This window comes from Desmodus rotundus, chromosome 13 (assembly GCF_022682495.2).
Source record: "Desmodus rotundus isolate HL8 chromosome 13, HLdesRot8A.1, whole genome shotgun sequence".
In the NCBI taxonomy this organism is placed as follows: Eukaryota; Metazoa; Chordata; class Mammalia; order Chiroptera; family Phyllostomidae; genus Desmodus; species Desmodus rotundus.
This window is the reverse complement of record NC_071399.1, coordinates 85,715,162-85,738,573: the sequence shown is the minus strand read 5'-3', so window position 1 is coordinate 85,738,573 and position 23,412 is coordinate 85,715,162. Positions and strand designations below refer to the sequence as shown.

The 23,412-nt window shown below is 37.8% G+C and overlaps 1 protein-coding gene across 1 annotated transcript in view; it reads right to left on the bottom strand.

The window, feature by feature from the left end:
* GPC6 (glypican 6) overlaps positions 1 to 23,412 on the bottom strand; it is a 1,001,808-nt gene that overhangs the window by 324,393 nt on the left and 654,003 nt on the right. The window contains exon 4 of the mRNA XM_024567031.4: positions 2,795 to 2,960. Within this exon, the coding sequence (XP_024422799.2) occupies positions 2,795 to 2,960 (166 nt within the window). The remainder of the gene's footprint in view (positions 1 to 2,794; positions 2,961 to 23,412) is intronic.

The following is a 23,412-nucleotide window of genomic DNA, read 5'->3' as shown; positions in this document are numbered from 1 at the left end:
GGACATAAATGCAGCAGGCAGAGATGCCTCATGCAATTGACAGCAAAAGAAGTGAAAGTTTTGATGAAAAGATGCTAGAAGCCCACGAGTGATGGGCTGCAGGTGCTAACCAAAGAGAGGGTTATTATATATAATTTTTGTTGGATTACTGATTTGCTGCCTGATCATTGCTGCTACATTCAAGAACACTGTAACACTGTCATCCTGGATGTATCTGTGTGGAAAATGGATTTGGCACATTTGGCTAATTTCAATGATAAAGTTGCAAAATAACTCTTCACATCGGGAGAAGATACAGCAAGAACATATTTTGCATATAGTCTGTGTTGGTGGTCAATTCTCACTGTCGGAGCAAAACCTGAAGAAAGAAAACCGGGAGGATTTTCTCAGAGGTCTCTAGCATTAATACATTAAATGAGATAGGGGAAATATGGGTACGAACATGTATTAATGTAGGACTAACCAGCAGGTTTCCTTCTCATTAAAACCCTTGGTGGGTTCAACTTATTAGTGTTTCAATCAAATGATTTTCCAGACTTTTAATTACACATGTAATTGGCATCTAGGAAAGCCAACTAACAGAAAGCTTAAGGATTTGTTTTACATCAAAATAGCCAACCAGCATGGAGAAAAAAAGCCAATTAAGAAGTCACTGTTGCCCTTACAAGTTAAAAAGCCCATATTCTCATTCTTAATCATGTCCCGCTCTAAGTCCCCAAGTCCACACACCCTCTTGCATCAATAAGTTGTGGACGGGCAAAAGACAACTTAACTGGGTTGTGAATTAGGCAGTTTCAACCCCAAAGTATGAATAGTCTTTATGACTTGAAACTGGTTTTTAACATATGCAAATCTTTTTAGATTTTTCTGATGAAAGTATACATTTTTATTAGCATTATTTGGGTAGAGTGTCTGCCCAAATTAATCCTATTAATGCCTATTTTAGAAGATCAAATTTATTCTGATTACTTTTTTAATTCATACCCATCTCCAAAATCTTAACAAAAAATACAGTTTTTGAATTAGAAGGGTACCTAAACAATTAACTTTAAAAAAACTTCACTTTTCAAATGAAATAACCCAAAATCACACAGATTCTTCCCTCGCACTGAAAGGAGAGAGAACAGTATTTCAATTTATTATCTCCAAAATGATCTCTGAGATTTGATTGGATGACTTCCGTTTGGTTCTACTCACTCTCCTGTCTTTTCATAAAACTTCAAAGCCATTTTCTCTAGACTTTCTAAGCATCATAGTGTGTTAGCCAACAGTTTCATTGCCAAAGCTGACTACCTATAACCTAAGCCCATCGTTCTTTGCACAGCGGGTGTAAGTTTCTGTTTTCGAACACAGGTTATAGTTCCTTTTCCTGTCCTACTCAAATCTAAGATGTCAGCAGACTTTACGTGTGCGTTCTGGTTTAGAGGTTTGCATAAGTGATGAAGGCCCTCCCAGGCTGACAAATGACACTGTTATTTTGGACCACTCTGCCTGTCACCACGCAATTGCAGTAAATGCAATTGAAAGTACTTTTATTTGAAGGCCATTTGACGGAGGGGAGAGAAGATACATTTACTCTTTCAAGGCCTGTGTATTTTCCTGGGAGAAGCCTGCCTATAAAATGTGTCCTTTTATCCTTGGATAGCTATTTGGGAAATATCTTTCGGCAGTGCAACCTCTGAGTGATTTCCCCAACTTAAGATGTGAGCCATGATTTACGGACCTGCCCTGAATCTTCCCCATCTCTTTTCCTCCTACCGTCTAAAGACCGACAGGCTGATTCATGCTGGTGTGCCTGATGCATTCTTTTCCACAGACTGAGGGAGAAAATTTGCATATTTTAGCAAAAATATTGAGCTATTTTCATCATAGATGTTTAAGGAAGGAGTTGTTTACTAATATTGAAACAGCACACAAATCACATCAAACGGCTTAAAACTGGTTTTGCTCCCTTAGCAGATGGGGATTAATGAAACCCATGAGTTATTTTACAGAGAACACTGCAAATGTGCCCGTCCCGTCCTCTAGCTGCACCCAGAACCAAAGCCTCTCCTCTCCCCAAGGAACCAAAGGTCCCAGACATGACCGGAACTTGAACACCGGAACCCTTTCAGAAGCAGAGGGTCAATGTCCAGGAAGATCCCATGCAGAAGACCCTTATCATAAATGACTGAGTTCCAAAATCCTCTAATTAAAACTTGCCCTACCAGTGCTTGTGCATAGCTGTTCCCCCAAACCATTTACACCCTTCAACTGTGTGCCATCGGGGAGTTTGGGCTTTCCTTGCTTTGTGCTCTGCAAATAAAGCAGCTCTCATTCTTCCACAGCAAAACTCAGCGTTCGGGGTTTGGGTCTGCTGTGCTTGTGTCTGGGAGTGGGGGAAGGGGACAAAGTCTGCTCCTGCTCCGTTACTATGTCTGTGTATCTGTGATTAGATTGAGGTAACACAAATACAAAAGACACAGTGCTGTGGATTTCTTTTAGGAGAATCTTTCCAAACGCTCAACAAAATTCAACCAAGACCACTTTCATCTTCGTCGGAGTCATCAGCTAACTCAATACAGCTGCTGGCTTGTACAATCTTTAACAGGACTGTTCCTCACAGTATACAAGTCTTACCTTTCAGAATAAAACAAGAAGAAAAATGCAAAAAATAATGCGTATACTTTGCTAAATGCTGCTTGGTGTTGTGCTTTTAAAAACTTCCCATCATGGCTGCAAGTCATCGGCACCTGGACAACCTCACAGCTCTGAGCTTGCCCCCAGACAGGCGCCGCCCTGCAGCGCCCCTTACCTATGAACAGGTTCCACTCCGTGTCCAGGTCGGCCTGATTGGCCAGGCAGCCCTTCATGACGTTGAGGCAGTAGTTGTTGCAGGGCCGCACGGCGGGGAGTCCGCGGCAGTACGGGCAGTAGAGCATCTTCATCAGGGCACGGATGCACCCCGGGGTGGGGCTGACCTGCAGATTTACCAAAAAGAAAAGAAAAAAAAAATCTGAAGGAAGGATTCGAGGGAGAAAACGATGCAACTCATTCTCTCTCTCTCTCTCTCTCTCTCTTTGATGAAATGGTTCTGGTAAACCTCCAGCCATAGAACAGAAAGTTAAGGAACCATCAGAAACATAACCCTTTGTAAGACTTGATCTTGAAGCCAGTAATTCCTTGGCACAGTAATAATCAATTTTCTTGAAACGACCCCGTCAACATTTTGATATCCGTGTCATTGTAATTCAGCACTAAAACCTAGACACTGTTTCGCTGCAATAGAACATGAAATGAGATAATGCATGGGAAAGCAATTTGCAAAGTTAAAAGCCCCATAAAAATGTAGGTATTATTAAAGTTTAATGTGACACCTTTGGAAAATTTTCCAACGGGTTATTTGACCCTGTTTCTAAAGGAGGCTGCCAGATATACTTCCTCTGTACATAACTTTTTTAAAAGGATCAATATCAACTTGTCCGGGATTTCTGAGATCCCAGCCTACTTCGAAGCAGCGGCACAGCCAAGGCACCGGCTTCGGGCCTCTGAAGCTTTGCAGCTCTGGAACTTAGTGGAAAACCTTACAGTGTGTATAATTCAGAGCAGCTACTAACCAAGTGACAATGAGAATAAGGAAAGACAAACATTCAGGTACTGACAAAGAATAACACCTCTGCAAAGGTGGGGCAATAAAAGGTATTTCCACGTAAGGGGAAGTTTTCAACAACTATAGCTAATCTGTCACCTTCGCCTTTACCTAGAAACCACATTTGAAGTTTTTAATACAAGGTCTTGGTTTTTGTAACATTTTCTTAACTTCATGTTGTATACTGACAAGTCCCTAATACATTATTTCAGGAAGGTTTATTTATTTATTTAGGCACTGGAAGTTCTAATTATTTTTTGTTGGTTTATCTGTTTGACACTTTCCCCTAAATTTTAGGAAAATTTTCCAACATACAGAAAAGTTCAAAGGTGTTTCTAGAGAACACCCACATTCCCACTCCTAGATTCTACATTCGATATTGTTCTAAACTTGCTTTTTAACACATCTATCCGTCCTTCTATCCATCTCCTAACCCATCTTATTTCTAATTCATTTCATAGTGATTACCTTTTGTTTTTTACTTTTCCTGGAAATTTAATGCTCACTTTAATAAAATAGAATTAACATGATTTACAATAGGAAGTGCATTATGTGCTGCAAATCAAATAAGCGAAGTAAAATATAATTGACCTTTTTCATTAGAAATATTCAGAGAATGGCCTAATACCATTAATGCTAAAAATTATTTTCCAACAGTAAAACAGAAACAAAAATCGAGAATAAAAGTAAGGAATCCAGTGACTTTCTTTTGAACACACATCAGTACCACCATTAACATCTTCTCCAGAGGGGCTATTTTGGTGAAAATGCCAAATTTTATCCACAACTGAGTAGTATTTTTTTTTAAATTTTCCTTTATCTACATCTATTCTAAGCCAGTCACAGAAAGAGAGAAAATATTCTGTATTCTCCATACAGAATCAATGTGGAATTTCAAATTCTTACGCATTTCCCTTCTTTGGTGTGGTTTCAGTCCTACAAAAGCTTTGTCCACAGGATTTTGTTTCCCGCAGGCTTCCAATTTCTCTCTTGACCCTGAGGCCTTTCCCCAGAGACCTACTGATTTTCATGAGCTGGCTGAGCAATTTCTTCCATCGGCTCAGTTGGATTTTTTGATTTCCTTCCCATTGGGATTACATAATGCGCTGCTTATCCTCACTCAGGGTGCCAGGATAAGCCTGGAGCAGTTGTCAAAACTGGGGGTGAAAATGTGAGATCTCCTGGACAGGGTGGACTCCTCTGCATCGTGATAACCTAAGCCACTCTGTGAAACTTGCCCATCGTTGTAAACCGTTAGGGTTAGGGTGCAGGTGCTCAACAAGGGCTCTCTGAATCGGACTCCCTACCGCGCTTCCCGGTTTCTTCGCCACATAGATATTGATGGGGAAAACAAGAAGCGTTAGGTGCATACATCTCACATTGAATTGTTGTTGCTTTTTAACTTCGTCTTTAAAGGTTACTTATTACATTAATTCCACAGCGTTGTTTTTTCACTTTTATTTATTTTTTTATTGTGTTGGAACCAGGGCAGTTTTCTCAGTCTGACATTTAAAAAGAGTCTCCAATCAGGGTAGCAACCAACAGAGAAAATTGAACAGCCTTAATAACCTGAAAGAACAATGCTGTTCAAGTTAAATGTGGCTCTCTCAGCACTTTTGGAAATGACATCCTTCCTGGTCAGATAAAGGGCGTTTGGAGAAGAAAATGGAGAGTATCAGATCAAAGCTGAAGCTTTCATGTTCACAGACCATAGTTTTTGAATTGACACAATTGCATGCTTGAATTAAAATTTAAAAAAAATCATCACTTCAAACTGAAGACTTTTAGAAGTAAGTCTCTGAAAAGAAGGTTGTTTAAATACCAATTCTGTGAAAGGATATTTCTCTCTTTAAATGTTTAATGGCATTTTAAAATTGTGTTATACCTACTTGAAAAAAGAATCTTTTTATTTTGAAATCAATATAGACTGACAGGAAGTTGCAAATATAGTACAGTCCTGGGTGCCCTTCACTCCCCTCCCCTCAACGGCAATGTCTCATATAGCTGTAGTACAATATCACAAAGAGGAACTTGACATTGGTTCGTTGCTGCTAATTCGTATAGACCTTATTCTGTTCTCACGATTTTTTCTCCTTGCATTCCTTTGTGAGTATGTGTGTGTGCATACACTTCTCTGCAATTTTATCCCAGGTACAGAGTTTTGTAATTCCACCACAATCAACACACAGAATTTTTCCATCATCAGATAAGGGCCCTCTTATGCTACCTACCTCCCACCCCTGCCCTGTCACCTGGCAGTCTATTGCCACTGACTTCTTTTCCAGCTCTACAATATTGTTCTCTTCAAGGATGTTAAATGGAATCATATAGTATGTAACCTTTTCAGCTTCGCTTTTGAAAACTGAGCATAATGCCGTTGTCAATGTCCATCCAAGTTGCTGCATGGATTACTAGTTCATTCGTTTTTATTGCTGAGTAGTAGCATGCCATGGTTTGGATGTAACAGAATTTGTTTGCCTGTTCACTCTTTGCTATTAGGAATAAAACTTCTCTGAGCTTTCATGCACAGGTTCTCACACAAACGGTAAGCCTTCATTTCCCTGGGATACGTGCTCAGGAGTGCATCTGATGAGTCAAATGGCTAGTGTACATAGAGTTAGTGCATGTAGAGTGCAAACTATTTTCAAGATTGGTTGTTAACATTTTACATCTCCACGAGCAATGTGTGAGAGACCCAGTTTTTCCCACATCATTTCCAGTTCTTGGTCTTATCACTGTTTTTTTTTTTTTTTAATTTTAGTTATTTCAATAGGTATATTATCTACTTTTAAATTTATGGTGAGTTTGCACTGAATGATATCCATACTTGTATTCTAGCCACAATAAGTTCTAATAAATATCAGATTCACTGTGTTAACCAGCTGATCTCTGGAAAATACACAATACTAAAAAAATAAACAATTCTGAAATAGTAGATGAATCCGTATACTTGGCAACACCAAAATAAAAGAGTTCAAAAAACTTACATTTAAAATTTAGACTAGAGTACTTCTCAAACACATATCACCACAAATTTGTACATTTGGTGGATTATTAAATTTTTTTTCTACTGAAGAATATTGTGTTCATTGAGCAACAATAAAGAATACAATCCATCTTGAGAAATAAAATGTTGAATTTTCTTAAAAGTTGGTGATATGGAAGGAGGTGAATGGACTAGCTAAAGGGCACATATGCATGACCCAGGGACACAGGTGTGGCTGCGGGGATGGCCTGAGGGAAGGGGGGCAGGGGCTGGGTGGAGGGGGCAAAGGAGGGACAACTGTAATAGCATAAATAATAAAAATATAGGAAAACAGAAAAAGAAACAAAATGTAGCTGTAGCTTCCTAGATATTCAAAGTATATTGGGAAATAAACTTAAGTGAAAGGGCACATTGATATGTTTATAAAAATGGTACAAGCTTGGCATAAAAAAGACAGTTTGCCAAAGTAAAAAAAAATAGTAAGTTATGATTGGCAATCTTTTTGCACTTGTTTGTTTTCTTACATAACTTTTACCTTTGTCCTTCCCCAGTGGGAATTCTTTGTCAGAACTGACGACATTACAGGTAAAGAAGAAAACAGTCCATGGTCCCTGCCCCAGCATCCTCTTCGGAAGGATAGACGTAAGTTTGGGAGTCAAGGAAGTATATTTTCAATATAAAATCCTTCCATCCTGGATTTAGTTCTTCCGTTGGTTTCTTTGGATGCTGTTTGTATATAAGAAATGACTTACAAATTATCAATTTATAGTTGATATTATGATTGACTAATTTTGAGAAGTACTAATAACATTTGAGAAATAATATAATTTATAATGAAGGTTCTTTGTAAAAGAATTGAAAAATAAATAAAATAACATAACATTTGAACTCATAGTTTATAACCTGGTGAGTTTTTTTGTTGTTATTTGTGTTTCTTTTCCAAAAGGCTAAAAAAGCATGTGCTGAAACGCGGTAATGAATACAGAAAGAAGTGTTAATACAGCTGCACGGAGAGAGAGAGCTGAGACTCATCTACCCACTAGCCAAGGGTGTCAGGGTGTTACAGCCAGTACTTCTTATGTTTCCTGAGTGTTATGGGAGACATGGCCTGCCCTTAACCATGTAACAGCAATCTATTGCAGGTCTTCAATATGCTTAAGCTTTCTGTGCATTGGCGCTCACATTAGCGATTCCTGATAGTAGTCAATGTAAAACAGGACTGCCTCTTAAAATATTTTTAAAAAGCAAGAAAACACATACAAGTTACAAAATTATACTTATGCACAATGAAAATATACCTAGCAAGTGTTTGTTTTTATGGAGATGACATGGCCAAATTGATAAAGTAAACATACCTATTTTCTGCTCTAAAAAGAAAATCAAGTTAAATGGAAGTGAATTCTTTAACTAAGATAAATTCGAAATGTGTTCTTTTGAGCAAGAGTCGATGCCATTCTACACAGTGTCTAATCTATAGTCACATGAAATGACGAGATAGATGTTTCTACTCATCACTTCAATGTATCACCAGACACTGAAGTGTCCTTTAAATCCCTCCAGAATGACTGAATTACATTCAGAGTTGTTTTCCTATTAAGTCATTTGAATTATAATTCTTTAACAATCAGTGACCTGAATGCAGGCTTTGTAGTAAGTTCACGGGAGCTTCTTGCCTGTTCCCTCATGCAGCTCTCACTTATCCGCATTTATGGGGATGAATATGTAGACCTTGGACCAGAATTGGGATGCTTGGAATATATTGATTTAAAGATCATTTCAGGAAAGAAATTATTTGTCTTGGGTAAGTGCAGTGTAAAGAAAACTCATAAAAGGGCATGGAGCTCCAGCTCCAAACCGGGAAGCAGGTGTTGATGGAAGTGGCTTCTGAAGGCAGCCACGTGGCAGGTGTCTGCAAGAAAAGCATGGGGAAGGGGGTGAGTGACAGCACAGAGATACGGGGCAGGAAAGGCCGAGAAGCAGTCCTTCTCCTGCAGCCACCGGAAAGCCAGCAAACAAATGACAGCAGCCACTTTCTCAGAGCTCAAACCTGATTTTAATAAAAAGCAACCAGGAGAATGCCTTTTAATAAAGAAAATGCTAAATTTCAGTTAAAAATAAAGCATTGCTAAACCAAATCTCAAGAAATTTTAATAGACTGCCATCATACTAAGTACTTTCTCTGAATTACAGTGAAATAACACTAGGAATTAATGTCAGAAGGAAAACTGGAAAATTCACAAATGTGTGGGAATTAAACTACATCATACAACCAATAGGTTAAAGAAATAATCACTAGGGAAATTAGAAAATACACAGATGAATGAAAAGGAAAACACAACATACGAAAACTGATAGCCAGAGATGCCTATACTAAGAGAATATCTCACATCAATTACCGAATGTTATACCTTAAGGAACTAGAGCAAACTAAAACTAAAACTTAAGTTGAGATAAAATGATAATGGAAAAATACAATAAAATAAAGAAATATTAAAATTTTTTTAAAAAACCTTTGGTTTTATCTGTTCTTTTGCTAGCTTCTTAGGGTATAAAGTGAGGTTATTGATTTGAGATCTTTCTTCTCCCAGAAGCTGGGTGAGAAGCATGGAACAGTCTCTCCTTCTGAGTCTTCAGAAGGAATTGATTCTGCTGACACCTTGACCTCAGACTTTTGCCTCCTGAACTATTAGAGAATAAACTTCTGGTTTTTTAAATCACTCATTTTGTGCTGATATGGTATTGTAGCTTTAGGACACTGATAGATACATCAACAAATAAGATACTCTTGATGAAATGGACTAATTCCTAGAAACATTCTACCGAGATCGAATCATGACAATATAGGAAATGTGCTTAGACCTAAAACAAATAAGGGGATCGAATTGGTATCAAATGCTTCCCAGCAAAGAAAATCCCTGGATGAGATGGCTTCACTTGTGGATTCTACCAAACATTTGATTAATTAACAAAAAGTCCTCCTAAACTCTTTCAAGAAAAAAAAAAAAGAAGATGAGGAAGTATTTCCTAACTCATTCTAAGAGGACAACATTACCTTACACCAAAGCCAGATAAAGACATAATTAGGGAAGAAAACTGAGACCAATATCTCTTATAAACATAGAGGACAAAAATCTTTAACAACATTCTAGGAAATGGAATCCAACAGCTTATTAAAACATTATACACCATGACCAAGTGGGATTTACCCCAAGAATGCAAGGGTTCAACATAAGAAAATCAATCACCATAATACACCATATTCATAGAACAGAGAAGCAAAAACCACATGACCATTTCAACTGATGCTGAAAAGGCTTTTGACAAAGTCCAACACTTTCATATAAATACACACAGAAACTAGGGATAAAGGGGGACTTCCGAAACAAGAGAAAGAGCATTTGTGAAACACCTACGGCTGATGTCATACTCAGTGTTGAAAGCCTGAACGATTCCCCCTAAGATCAGGAACAAGACAAGGAGGCCTTTCTAACGACTGCTATTCAAAATTGTACTGAAAATTTCAGCTACAGTCATTAAGCTAAAGAAAAAAGAAATAAAAGCTATCTAAACTTGAAAAAAAAAAAGAATTGAAACTATCTTTATTCACAGAGAGCATGATCCTATGTACAGGAAATGCCAGAGCACACACACATACAATGACTGGAGCTAATACATGAATTCAGCAAAGTTGCAAGCTCAGCACACAAAACCCTACTAAGTTTCTATACACTGTCAATGAACAACCTGAAAAGGAAATTAAGAAAACAATTCCATTTATAATAGCATCCAAAATAATAGAATATCTGGGAAGAAATTTAACCAAGAAGGTGATAGAAATTTATAGTGAAAGTTATAAAACATTGGTGAAACAAATTAAAGAAGACCTAAATAAGTGGAAAAATATCCTGTGTTCGTGTAGTAGAAGACAATATTGTTCAGATAGCTATTACTCAGATTTGGAATGAACTTGTAAATTAGCTGTAATTTACAAGTTCATTGCAAACCTTATCAAAATTCCAATAGTTTTTCCATATGAAGTGGAAAAGCCTATTCTCAAATTCATATTGAATTGCAAGGGACCAATATAGTCAAAACAATGTTAAAAATAAAGAACACATCTGGAGCACTCACAATTCCTGATTTCAAAACTTACTCTAGCTTAGTACAAAGCAAAAGTAATCAAAACACTGCTACTATCTGGCAATTATACTTCTTAGTATTTATTGAAAAAAATGGAAAACTAGCTTTAGAAGAGACCTTTCACTGCCATGTTCATTGCAGTGTCAGTCCCAATAACCAGGAGGTGAAAACAACATAAGTGTCCATTAACTGATGAAGAGAAAGAGAAAAAATGGTATATCCATACATTGGAATATTACTTAGCCTTTAAAAATGCCCCGGAATATGTGACAACATAGATATACACTGAGGACGTTTTACTAAGTGATATAAGGCAGTTGCAGAAAGACACATACTGTGATTCCTGTTGTATGAGGTACTTAAGTGGTCATGATCACAGCAGCGGACAGTGGAATGGTGATTGCCAGGGGCTGAGTGGGAGGGAGAAGTGGGGAGTCGCAGTTCCCTGGGTGTAGAGTTTTAGCCACGCATGTTCAGCAAATTCTAGGGATGTTCTGTCCAACAGTGTGCAGAGATTACAATGCTGTACTAAACACTTAAAATTTTAAGAGGGCAGATCTCATGTTTTTACAACAATAATAACAACAATAATAATAACAAATAATGTTATACTAGTGTAATGAGAGACATAATTTACTGAAATAGAACTCAAAGATCAGAAATAAACACATATATTTCTGGCCAAATGATTTTCTCAGGAGTGTAAATGTCAATGGGGGAAGAATAAATATGAAGTTGGACCTTACTTCATACCCTGCACAAGAGTTACTCGAAGTGGATCAGTGACCTAAATATAAGAGCAAAATCTATAAAACTCCTGGAAGAAAACGTGGGTATATTTGGATGATCTTGGATTTAGCAATGGATTCTTAAATATGACACTGAAAGGAAAAGGATAAACTGGACTTCATCAAAATTAAAAACTTTTGTTCATTGAAGAACATTATTAAGAAAGTGAAAAAGACAGGATACACATGGAAGAAAATATTTGCAAGTCATATATATCTGATAAGGGAATACATACAAAATATATACAGAACTCCTACAAATCTACAACAAAAACACAAACGACCCAATTTTAAAAAAATGGTAAAGGACTTGAATGAACATCTCTTCAAAGAAGATATGCAAATGACTTATGAGCTCATGAAAGGGTGCTCAACATGTAGAGTCGCTAGAGAATGCAAATCAAGGTTAGGTAACACTCACACTCCGAAGGTGGCTATAATAAGAGGGACAATAACAAGTGTTGATGTGGATGTGGAGAAATTGAAACCATTATTTACTGCTGATGGGAGCGGATAAAGGAAGTCATTTTGGGAACACGAAACCACTGTAGGACCCTACTCCTAGAGATACACTCAAGAAAACTAAAATTATACACCATGCAAAACTTATATATTAATGTTTATAGAAGCATCACTTGGAATAGCCAACAACCTGAAACAATTCGAAATGTGCATCAAACGATAAATGGATTAACTACATGTGGTATATCCATACAATGAGATATTCTTCAGCAATTAAAAGTAATGAAATTCTGATACATAGGTGCACTTTGAAAACACTATGCTATACGACAGAAGCCAGTCATAGAAGAGCATGCATTGTATGAATCCATTCATACGATATGTCCACAATAGACAAATCTGGAGAGACAGAAAATTCACTCGTGGACGGCAGGAGTTGGGATGTGGAAGTGGGGCAACAAGGGTGCAGGGTGGCAAATGACTGCTCATAGGTACAAGTTTCCTTTTCGTGTGATTCTAGAATTAGATCATGAGAGCAGGAATGGTTGTCCAATGTGGCATTTCAATATACTAAACATCACTGACATCTACACTTTAAATGAGTGAACTTTATATATGTAAGTTATATCTTAATTAAGTTGTCTAAACATAATGATAGAAGTACCATTAACAAATACATTTCTACCACTATATTTGTAAGTTTAAAATTTTTTTTCAGAGCTAAAGACACAGTTCTTTCCAGAAAGGCTTTCATTTAGAATGGAAGGGCAGATAAAGTGCTTCTCAGATAAGGTCAAGTTAAAGGAGTTCATCATCACCAAGCTCTTATTATATGAAATGTTAAAGGGATTTATCTAAGAAAAAGAAGATAAAAAATATGAACAGTAAAATGACAGCAAACTCACAGTTATTAACAACCACACCTAAAACAAAAACAAAAGCAAACTAAGCAAACAACTAGAACAGGAATAGAACCACAGAAATGGACATCACATGGAGGGTTATCAACAGGGGAGGGGGAGGGGGAGAGAGGGAGGAAAAGGTACAGAGAATAAGTAGCATAAATGGTAGGCAGAAAATAGACAGGGGGAAGGTAAGAATAGTATAGGAAATATGGAAGCCAAAGAACTTACATGTATGACCCATGGACATGAACTAAAACGGGGGAATGTGGGTGGGAGAGGGTGTGCAGGGCCAAGGGGAGTGAAGGGGGGAAATGGGACAACTGTAATAGCATAATCAATAAAATGTATTTTAAAAAAGACACAGTTCTTAATTACTTACTAGAGGCTATATTTAGCCATGGAGTTACATTAAAATAGTTACATAATATTAACCTTAAATTACATGATACCAACATTAGTTTGAAGTGTGTCCCTGAATAATATAACATTTTCTCTTAAGAAGTCACCTATTATTATTTCAACTGTTGCTTAACAGTGGCTTGGTGAAGATGCATTTCCATGCGTACGAACAGAAAACCTTTGGGCCTTTGGAGGTGGATTGAATGTCTGTATACATACACATGGCCACTAATGTGTACGCACTGAAACTATCTTCTCTCCATCTGGTACCTTTGAGAGAGAACATGGACAAGACAGAAAACAATTACGAATTACAGATCAGAGCCTGACGGAAAAAACGTTTCCTCTATGAATGACAAGTGTGTATGGCACCACTGTGACAAAAATTCAGGCTCTTTTCAAAAAGTGGATATCTTTAATTGGAAATCTCCCCACAAAAGTGCGATGCTTACGAAGCATTTGAAAGCCATGGAATGATGACTGAACTTGCTGGGTCTGGGAGAAACGGAATAGACATAATTTACATGCCTAAAAAACACACCGTAAACCGTTCTGCAGAATTTCCAGTCAAGTTTAAGTAACGTCAATTCCATGAAACCCGTAAAGACAAACCCAGGACTTGGAAAGTGAGGTGCGTTAGAGCTGTGTCAGTTCTTGCCGTTTCTCTTATTTCTTGTCAGATCATGTCACAAATCCAGTGGTATCTAGAGCTATAGTTTCCGTATTTAATTTCGTTCTCTAAAACATAAATAAAACTGCCATAGCAATTAGTGAATGTATGTTATTACTCACTTAATAGACGGGAAGAGTTCCAAATAGCACTTGAATCACACACATACACACTCACAGAATGGTTATTTTTCATCGCTGGACTGAAACATCTCTTTCTACTAAACGTATTTCACAGGGCTTGCTAATGTGTTTACCCAATAGAGCACAACACCGTATTAATTTTACCTTGCTCTCTCATTAGGAGGTCTTGTGATAATGACTTCTGTTCGGGCAGTCTGCTTGACAATCCGAACTTCACCCAAATGTAAATTTTCAAAATGTGAACATAGAATGTAAAATAAGATCCCTAAGTGTCTCATCTGGGAATAGTTGTCTTCTTCAGTTAGAAATTATAGCTTAAATATTACTTCATTTAGAAGAAACCTTTTAACGGTGAGTTTAAATATGAGTCATTGATGTGATAATCCACTTTGGTAAAAGCTATGAATTTCTAGCCTCTGTCCACTGGTACTAACATATTCACAATGCATCTGCTTTGGAGGGCACACAACCTGCTTAGAAAGGAAGGGGATGTGATAGTATCAAGAATGTAAAATCCCATCAATCTTTCTGTCTGGAACTTGTGTAACTTTAAATGCCTAGTATGAGGAGCTACCATATGGTGGGAGATGAATAATATGAAAATAAATACACGTCACACTGCGGCGTTTTGTTATTTCTGAAGCAGAACACACGGGTATGGAATTTTGGTTACTGTCATTTACCATCTATCAATCCACTGATATCTGTCAACAGTGCTCCACAAATGCCAGTATGGCTTCCTGTCCTGATTAGAGTTAGTCATTCCAATTCCTAATGGGCCCTGCGGGAGAATCCTCCGGCCCAAAGCATCAGTGTGTTTCCATGGCAAATGCCCACGCTTCACTTCCTCCTGCAAAGAACCAGCATGAACCTTTTCTGAAAAAGTCCTACATTAGAAGAGAGAGAACAATGCAGCATCAGTTTCAGGGAGATTGATTACTCAAAGCGATTGGGCCAAGCTGTGATCACCTGGCTGACCAGAGAGCCGCAGCTGGTCAGCAGCAAAAGAGAAAACATCACTTGGGAACGTCTGTGGGCACAGGGATATCTGATTGGGGAGAGACCCTAGAAGGCAGGCCGGTGGCGACTCTAGTCTTCACGAAAAAAACAAGACAAAACAAAACAATAAGGGAACAAAAACTTAAGAAGGGGATCTTTGAAAGGGGAACAAGCCAGCACTGCACTAAGAAGCAGCATTTCTTTCCCCCTCTGCTTCCTGTACTCATGGAATGGAAGGCTCTAAGCGAATTCATTCTTAAGTCCATCAATAAATGTTTAACAAGCATTACCATGTATTATTAGCACTGCCTGAAGTGCTGCAGGGCAAATGAACAGTGGATTTCAAAGTTCCTGGAGAGCAAGAGCCACAGCCGGGAAAAGACAGGTGAGAATTTCCTGGGGTCCAAGTGAATGTCCAAGAAACAGCGAGTGCAGACCCCGATTTCACCCAGAACAGCCCAGTGGGAAGCTCACCGTTAGAAATTCTCAGGGAACAGAAGCGGCACACGGTGGGGAGAAGAAGTAGTAAAGAAGTAGTACAGCGTGAAATGTAGGGAACATGGAAAGTTCGGCAACTTTGAGCTGCTCACAGGGTCAGTGTTTCTCTCATTTTTATCTAAATGAACATCTTCTCAGGACACCTCGATAAGAGTCTACACAAGGTTACTGGGTATAGGATGGCTTTCTGTACTTTAGATATTTCCAGAGTTCTGGGAATGCGTGAGGGAAATGAGAATATATCGACACCAGCAAAACCCCATGAAATGGTTCATGGAGTATTTGTTTAAGAGTGCTGCAAAAACACTATTTCTAATTTTTGGTGGCAAAGCATTTTAAAATATTGGTCCCTAAATAATACAGGAACACTTGAATAATTTTTCAGTCTCAAAAGTTTCATTTTGAAGGATGAAACTAATGTGTAAATCATAGTATACTTGATACAGAAATAAGCGATAGTGCTTTACAGTGATAACTTCAAAACAGTGATGACATGTGAGGAGAATAACTACATTTTCTAGTTGTCTCATTCAGCATTTCTACGTTCTAAATTCATTCACAGATGAATTCCTCCCCCCCAAAAAAAGCCCTCCCAGTGCCATGTCCCCGAGGCACCTATCCTTCCTGACGGGTTTTAGTAAAAAAGGAAGGTATTCTGTAAAAGTTAAATAGTGTTTCATTGCACATCATGAAAATTTAGCAATAAGTATTATTTCATGCGGTTGATTCCTATATTGATGATTTTACGTACATTTAAAAAACTTTAGGACCATTTGTGGATAATTTTATTCATTTTTATTGTATCAATTGAGTAGTTACTAGGGGTATTTGCCTCATAATACCCTTTTCTAATAAAATTCTATCGGACTCATGTTATTTCAATTCATGGTATAAATTTGAGAAATGCCACTCACCATTATTTCCTATCGATTTCACTCACATGTGGAGTCTAATGAACGAACTGAACTAACAAGCAAAACAGAGACAGACTCATAGACAGCAGGCTGACAGCTCTGGGTGGGGTTGAAGGGGTGCAGGGACCCACATAAAGGGAAAAAAAGAGAAAGAAAGAATTCATGGACATGGACAACAGTGTGGTGATTGAGCGGGGGCAAAGCGGGTTGGTGTAGGAGGAAGAGGGTATAGGGGGATAAAGGATGATATAAAGGAGGGGGATAAAGGAGAAATAAAATAAAAATAACTTTATGAAGCAACTGATTAAGTTTTAGGTCAAAGCTGAAATGAAAATATTAAATACAATGTCACCGAGCTTTAAGGATATTTCCCACATTGTCTTAGGTCCTATAAGATAACAAAATATATAATTTATGAATGCTCCTAAGAAGAGTTTTCTGCTTGAATACTAGTATCACATAGTTTATATGTTATTGCAAACATAAAAATCTAACAGAATCGATTAGTTTATTGCTTATTACTGTGGAAGTGCTAACACCTAAAGAAAGAAAGAGAGAGAGAGAGAGTGAGAGAGAGCGAAAACCAGATGCCAGACACCAATTCATCGAGTGTCTGCTGTCTGGGCCCCAGCCTGGCCCCGCTACCAGGTCAGTGGTCCTGGGTGAACAGAAGTAACTTTCTCCCCAAGGAGTGTGCACTAGCTTAAAATTAAGGCATGTTATATAAGAAATAAGCAGCTCTTTTTCTTTTTATAAATGAAAAGAGCAGAGTTGTAAAGAATAAAATCAGGGTCCTGTATCAAACTTATGCTATAGTTATAGGAATGGTTTTTCTGAGGCACTAGAGTTACAGCTCTGGGTGAGTCACCACACAAAATTTAAAGAAAGTCATCTCACTGTTCAGATGTTCCAATTATTTATCCACACACACACGTGCGTGTCAATATCAGTGTCAAGCATCCGTCCATATTCTGTTTTTTTCTCTTCACTCAGTGTATCAAGAGTGATTTCTCATTTATTTTTTCATAAATAGTTTAAGTGGTATTGTCTCATAGAGCTCTCCTTATTTTACCAAAGCATTTAGGAGATCTCTCTCCATTGTTCCATTGTTATGAATAACACTTTGGAGATAGTTTGTAAATATTTGTATTTTAGATTATTCTCTAGGATAGATTCCCAGAACTGAAATTATTGAATAAAAAATAGAAACAAACAGTACTTGGTACATTTTGCAATTCTCGTAGGTAATTATCTTATGTATTCTTACAAAAATTGTTGTAATTTTTATTTTTTAATGAAAAATTTAACATAAAAAACAAATTAGCCCCCTAGCCACATATGTAACAGAGTCCATTGCTAATGAAACTTGTTGCATGTTATAAATAATGCATTTTAGGACAGTGTTTTAAAGCTTCTGTAACTTGAAAGAATTAATTTGGCTTGTTAGAGGCACCTTATTTTGTTAATAGAGAAAAGCTTAAATACAGGTAAAAACTGGATTTTACCATACCTTCTAGTCTGCATTTTTATTACATCTGGCCCTCTGATATTAACCTTTATATAAAGTAGAGGAATATTAAATGTACTTAATGCACTTAGGAAGAACAATTGATTTTTTCAAGTCATTCTTGAAGGAAGTTTTAGGGTTTCCTCTCTAAATCTTCACTGGAATTCAGTTTTATACTTTTTCTCCCAGATTTCATCAGGATGGTCATGTGTCTGACAAACAGAAAGCAGATTTTCTCTTGTAATATGCAGAGATTATTGACCTTCACTTTTGGTTTGTTTTTGCAGGCTCTGAGGATATTGTAAATGATTCAAATACTGTCTGTTTACTATGCAAAGAGGAAAATGAAATGAGAGGAGTATAATCTACAGAGCCTGGTGATTGATTCTGAAAATTTCTATCAGAATATGTAATAAGCATAACAGCAATGTCAACTGAACTGCGTTCGTTGTCAGTATCACGGAGACCTAGAGCAGAACAAAATGATACCTTCTCCATCCCTCTTCACGGCTCTCAGGGCAGCCTTCCTGAGTCCCCCGTCTAGTGACCACCCACAGATGGTCCATCTCAGGCCACCAACCGGTTTCTAGGCAGAAAGATACTGTTCCTGTTCTCCTAGCCACTGGGCCTAAATAGGATACACGAGGCCTTTCCAGGAGATACCTGAGCAGAGACGGTTTTAAGAGATTCCATTTACACATCTTTAACTTCTATGTGAATTCTTTCCTAAGACAGATTTGCCAAGACGAAACCTACTCTCAAGGCCATCTCTTCCACCTCTACATCTGACAAGTCACCGAAAAAGGCATTCGCTGCTTCACTTCCATCCTTAAATGTACCATGACGCATGGTGCCACGAGGTAAGTACCTGAAGACCAGAAATTAAGGTGGGATGCTGGGAACAATTCAGAACATTATCCATGTAGAGAAGCCAGGGAACACATTCTTTACAAAGCAGAGAGTTTTTAATTTTTTGCTTTCAACAAAAATGAAAGAGGACCTAATCAAACTGTCAGCTGCTAGATTATTAAAAATAAGTTTTGAAGGGAGCTCCTATGTTATTTTTGGCCTACAGCTTGGAAGAAGTTCAAAGATTTGAGTGACTCTGCTCTAACAACATTCTTTTTATGCCTAGCTAACCACTCATCTGAATAATGTTTCTTAATGCATACTCCATAATAATATAAAGGAGTAGAACTGAAGCAGAACAATTCTCTATAGAAGAAAAATTCATCCAGAGGGTTATGAACCACTTGGAGTGGGGAGGGGAAATCCCACCATTTCATTAAGAGAAGAATTTGCAACAAAAATTTACTCTTAAACTTTAATAATCAAAGAATGTAAAATATTTGTGTGGTGTTGATCAACTTAGTACCAATAGTAATTATAATGCTAACTCAGTCTAGAAGAAAATACTAGCATTTGAAGCCTTATAGTCATGGACATTTTTTAAAAATTAATTTTACTTTACATACCTACATTTGTCCTCTAAATGATAGGGTTGTTATTAAACTCATAAGACATAAATTTGTATTATATTAGCAGACATTTTTATGAGGGAATTTGAATGAAAACCCAAGTTCAGAAAAAAAACACCTATAAGGAAAAATTTGTTTATGTCATTTTAAATATTGCACCCATATTGCAGAGATGTTTAAATTTTTACTTCACTGCACGTGTTTGAAAGGCCCTGTCCCACATCAGCTGTCAATATTTACAACATGGCAACTCTTTGCAGTTCCGTAAACATTTTAGATAACTTAAAAAGCTTCATGAGCATATATGCATTTTCCAAATTATTTTAGGGAGGAAACAAACAAAAAATGTGAAGGCAAATATATTGGGCCACTCCTTCTATTTCTGCTTTTGATCATTTCCTGAAGGGACAGATTGTCACCATCTTATGTGTGAGCATAGGGTTCAAAGTCACTTAATGGTTGTGAGTGTGTGAGTGTGGGTGTGTCAGATGTGAAAATAGGCAGTGTTTTGGAAAGACTGTTTTTGTTACTAGGTGGAGAGTAGAACAGAGAAGCAAGAAATTGGATGATGTTCTAATTTATTTGACAGTAGAAGAATTTTGGAATGTACGTGAGCCCAGAAAAATAAAAATATGTGCTTTGTTTGAGGGATGATTTATCAATAAAATGTCTTCTTCTTTTTGAAAAGTTACTTTAATTCTATGTTCTCTGATTCTTTTTAAAAATGTAGGTTAGATGCACATAGAAATAAAAGAAATGTCCCTTTAAAACTTTAAAAAAAAAGCCTTATCCTTCAGATTTTGACATCACTTGTCATGACTGGGCCCCATGATGAAGAGGGAATTAGTGGGCCCCCGGGGCCTGGAAGTCCAGCTTCTCAAACAAAGAACTCAAACATGTCCATAACAGTTTAAAGTAGCAATGGAAATTGCTTTATTAATTAGAAGAACTTCGTAGAATACTTGAAGAGAGTAAGGTTGACAAAGATCAACCATCATATAGTGTCCATTTAAGGGGCACAGGCACAGGGAGAGGACAGTGAGACTCGGAAAACGGACTGTGAGCAGTGACCGTGATAACTCTCTCTGTGTTACCTTCCCAGCCTGCTCCATATCCACCAGCAGTGGCAGCGTATTGCAGATGGGCAGTATACAAAGACACGGAGCGAGTAAAAGCTATAAGTATCTTCGTTTTTATTGTCTGTCTCCCCCATGGAATATAAGGTCCCGGAGGGCGGGGATTCCTCCAGTGGGTTCACTGTTCACTGCTCTAGCTCTAGGACCTACAAACAGCCCCAAACCCCATCAAGGGGGAATCCATACTTGTTGAACCACTGGATGCATGAGTGTTTGAATGAAGGAAGGAAGGAATGAAAGAATGATTACGGTGCCTAGTTTCAAAATACTAAAAACCACTGGAGGAACTTCGAGAACGGTGGGCTTACTCTTGTCATGTGATTTCAGGGGTGTGAAAGAAGGTGATGGGAGCGAGGACTTGGGTCCCCTTTGGAGATTTAAAGTTGATATTTGAAGATGATTCCTTCAAAAATTGATTCTTTATCCCAGAAATAGCATAATGTCTCTAGAGGGAATTAGGGTTTGAGAAAGATGTTTTGTGTATTTATTTTTTTGAAAATGAAAGACAGGAGAATGAAAATTTCTCCTGCCAATGTGAATAGTAAATAAGTTCAATTGCTGATAAATAGTAAATACATTTACATGGTATTTTGCAATTTTCAAAAATCTTCCAAAAACATAATCTCAGGTGACACTTGAAATTGCCCTCTGAGATCCCCATTTTATCTCGGAAAACTGAAGGAAGAAAGGCCAAATATCTTGTCCAAACTCATGCAACTAGTAAACAGTGGAGACTAGAATAGAGCCCACAGTTTCGACCTACTTCAAGGTCAGCGCCATTAGAATACACTCAGAGAAACATACATTTTTGCTTTTAAATGGTATGTAAGTGCCGTGAGCTAATTTAATGGGGATTCTGATTTGATGTGCCAGCTTCTTTTGTGCAAAATGTTAAAACACTGAGATCTGGTGCTGTCTTTCATGTTCATTTACTGTAGCTATTAGCTAGAGCCAATAAGCAAGTGGGTGGCTAATATCTTTTCTGCCCTTAGGAAAGGAGGAATTTCAATATCATTTGCATTTCAAAATCAAAGTACTCAGCACAATAAGTTTTTTTTTTTTAAAGCAGAGAGTACTGAAGATTGTTGAAAAAAGTGGACATTTATCAGAAATAAATCGTGCCCTCAGAAAATGTTTCAGAGGACACGTACTCCACTTGAGAAAACGGCATCAGAAGAAGCAGATGCAGATAAGCTGAATAGAAAGGGATGTGAGCAAAATAATACACCTGTTGAGTCTTCTAGGAATTATTTTTGTAACTGCGTACTTTGCCTACTCCTTGAGAATGCAGACTGGATGCAAAAGGACAGAACTGAGAGAATTCCGGGTGAGGAAAATGAGTCCTGGGAACTAACGTGACTTGTTTATGATCTGGGACTGATAAGGTAGTTGCATAACCAGACAAACAGCCCCTGCCCCCTTATGTCTTTGCCCTCCATAAAGTGTTACTACACCCACCTTTGCAATCTTGCAAAGACCCTAGTGGCTCTAATAGTACCTTTTAAAGTGGGACGAGGCTTACAGACTGAAAGAGCAATGAGATTGGACAAGGAGCCAGGAAGACAATAGAGATATGGGTTTCAAAGAGGCTGCTATTTTATGCAGGTCCTCTCAGAACTCTCGCCAGAATCCTCATAAAAGCTTAAAATGGCCTTCATAAACTACGATGCCAATGTTGCCGTATTAAAATGCAATCCAACTGGGAAATGATTTTATAAACAAGGTGAAGGATATACTATGAATAAGGAGCAATCAATAAAAATCTATTTTATCTTCTTGAAATACCAGTCATTTCCCATACCTCCTTAAATCCTGATTCAATTTTACACTCTAATTGGGTTCAAGGAGTTATCGGTTCATGTGTTTCTAACCTGTACTTAGATTTTGAAGTCACTGTACCTTGTATCAAACCTTAAGCTTGACTTTGGTCTTTCTGGTTATTGCATTCTGCATTGTGACATAGTCAGAAGTGAAACTATACATAAAGAGTTGTCATTTAAAACTTGACTGTAGGTGTTCTTTATTGAAAAATCCAGTAAGAGGAAGTGTACAAAATAATTTCAGAAACAAAAGCTTTCAAAAATCAGCCATTTGATCATCTTAAGGCATGTATTCTTTCCTATAACAAAGAATCAGTTTCAATTAAACTATCTACATGCTCCAATCCTGGCTGGTGGGGCTCAGGGGATTGAGTGCGGGCCTACGAACCAAGGGTCACCAGTTCAATTCTGTCAGGGCACATGCCTGGTTGAGGGCCAGGTCCCCATTTGGGGGCGCGTGAGAGAACCACACATTGATATTTCTCTCCCTCTCTTCCTCCCTTCCCCTCTCTAAAAATAAATAAATAAAAGCTTTGAAAATAAAACAGAATATAATATAATAGCTAAAATATCTGTGTGCTCCAATAAGCTCCAAGTGCTGTTTGCCAATTTCCCATATGTGGGATGAGGGCACAGGAGTGGGAGTGGGCTGGTGCCTGGCTGGGCTGCACCACGCAAGTAGTGCTTGTCTAGTGTCACCCCGGAAGTCCGTCCCAGACGCTATTTGTCTAGTGTCTCCTTTGATGAATGATCCCTTTAATTATCTGACATGACTTGAGATGCAGATAAGGCAAAAAATGTGCGAACAATTTTTTGGCCTTCTCTATAGTTATACATGTTAAATTTATCTGAGCTATAAATAAAATTTTCCTTTCCAACACAGCCTTTACTATGTGGACAAGGCCCAATCTATCAGCAAAATGACATGGAGGAAAATTG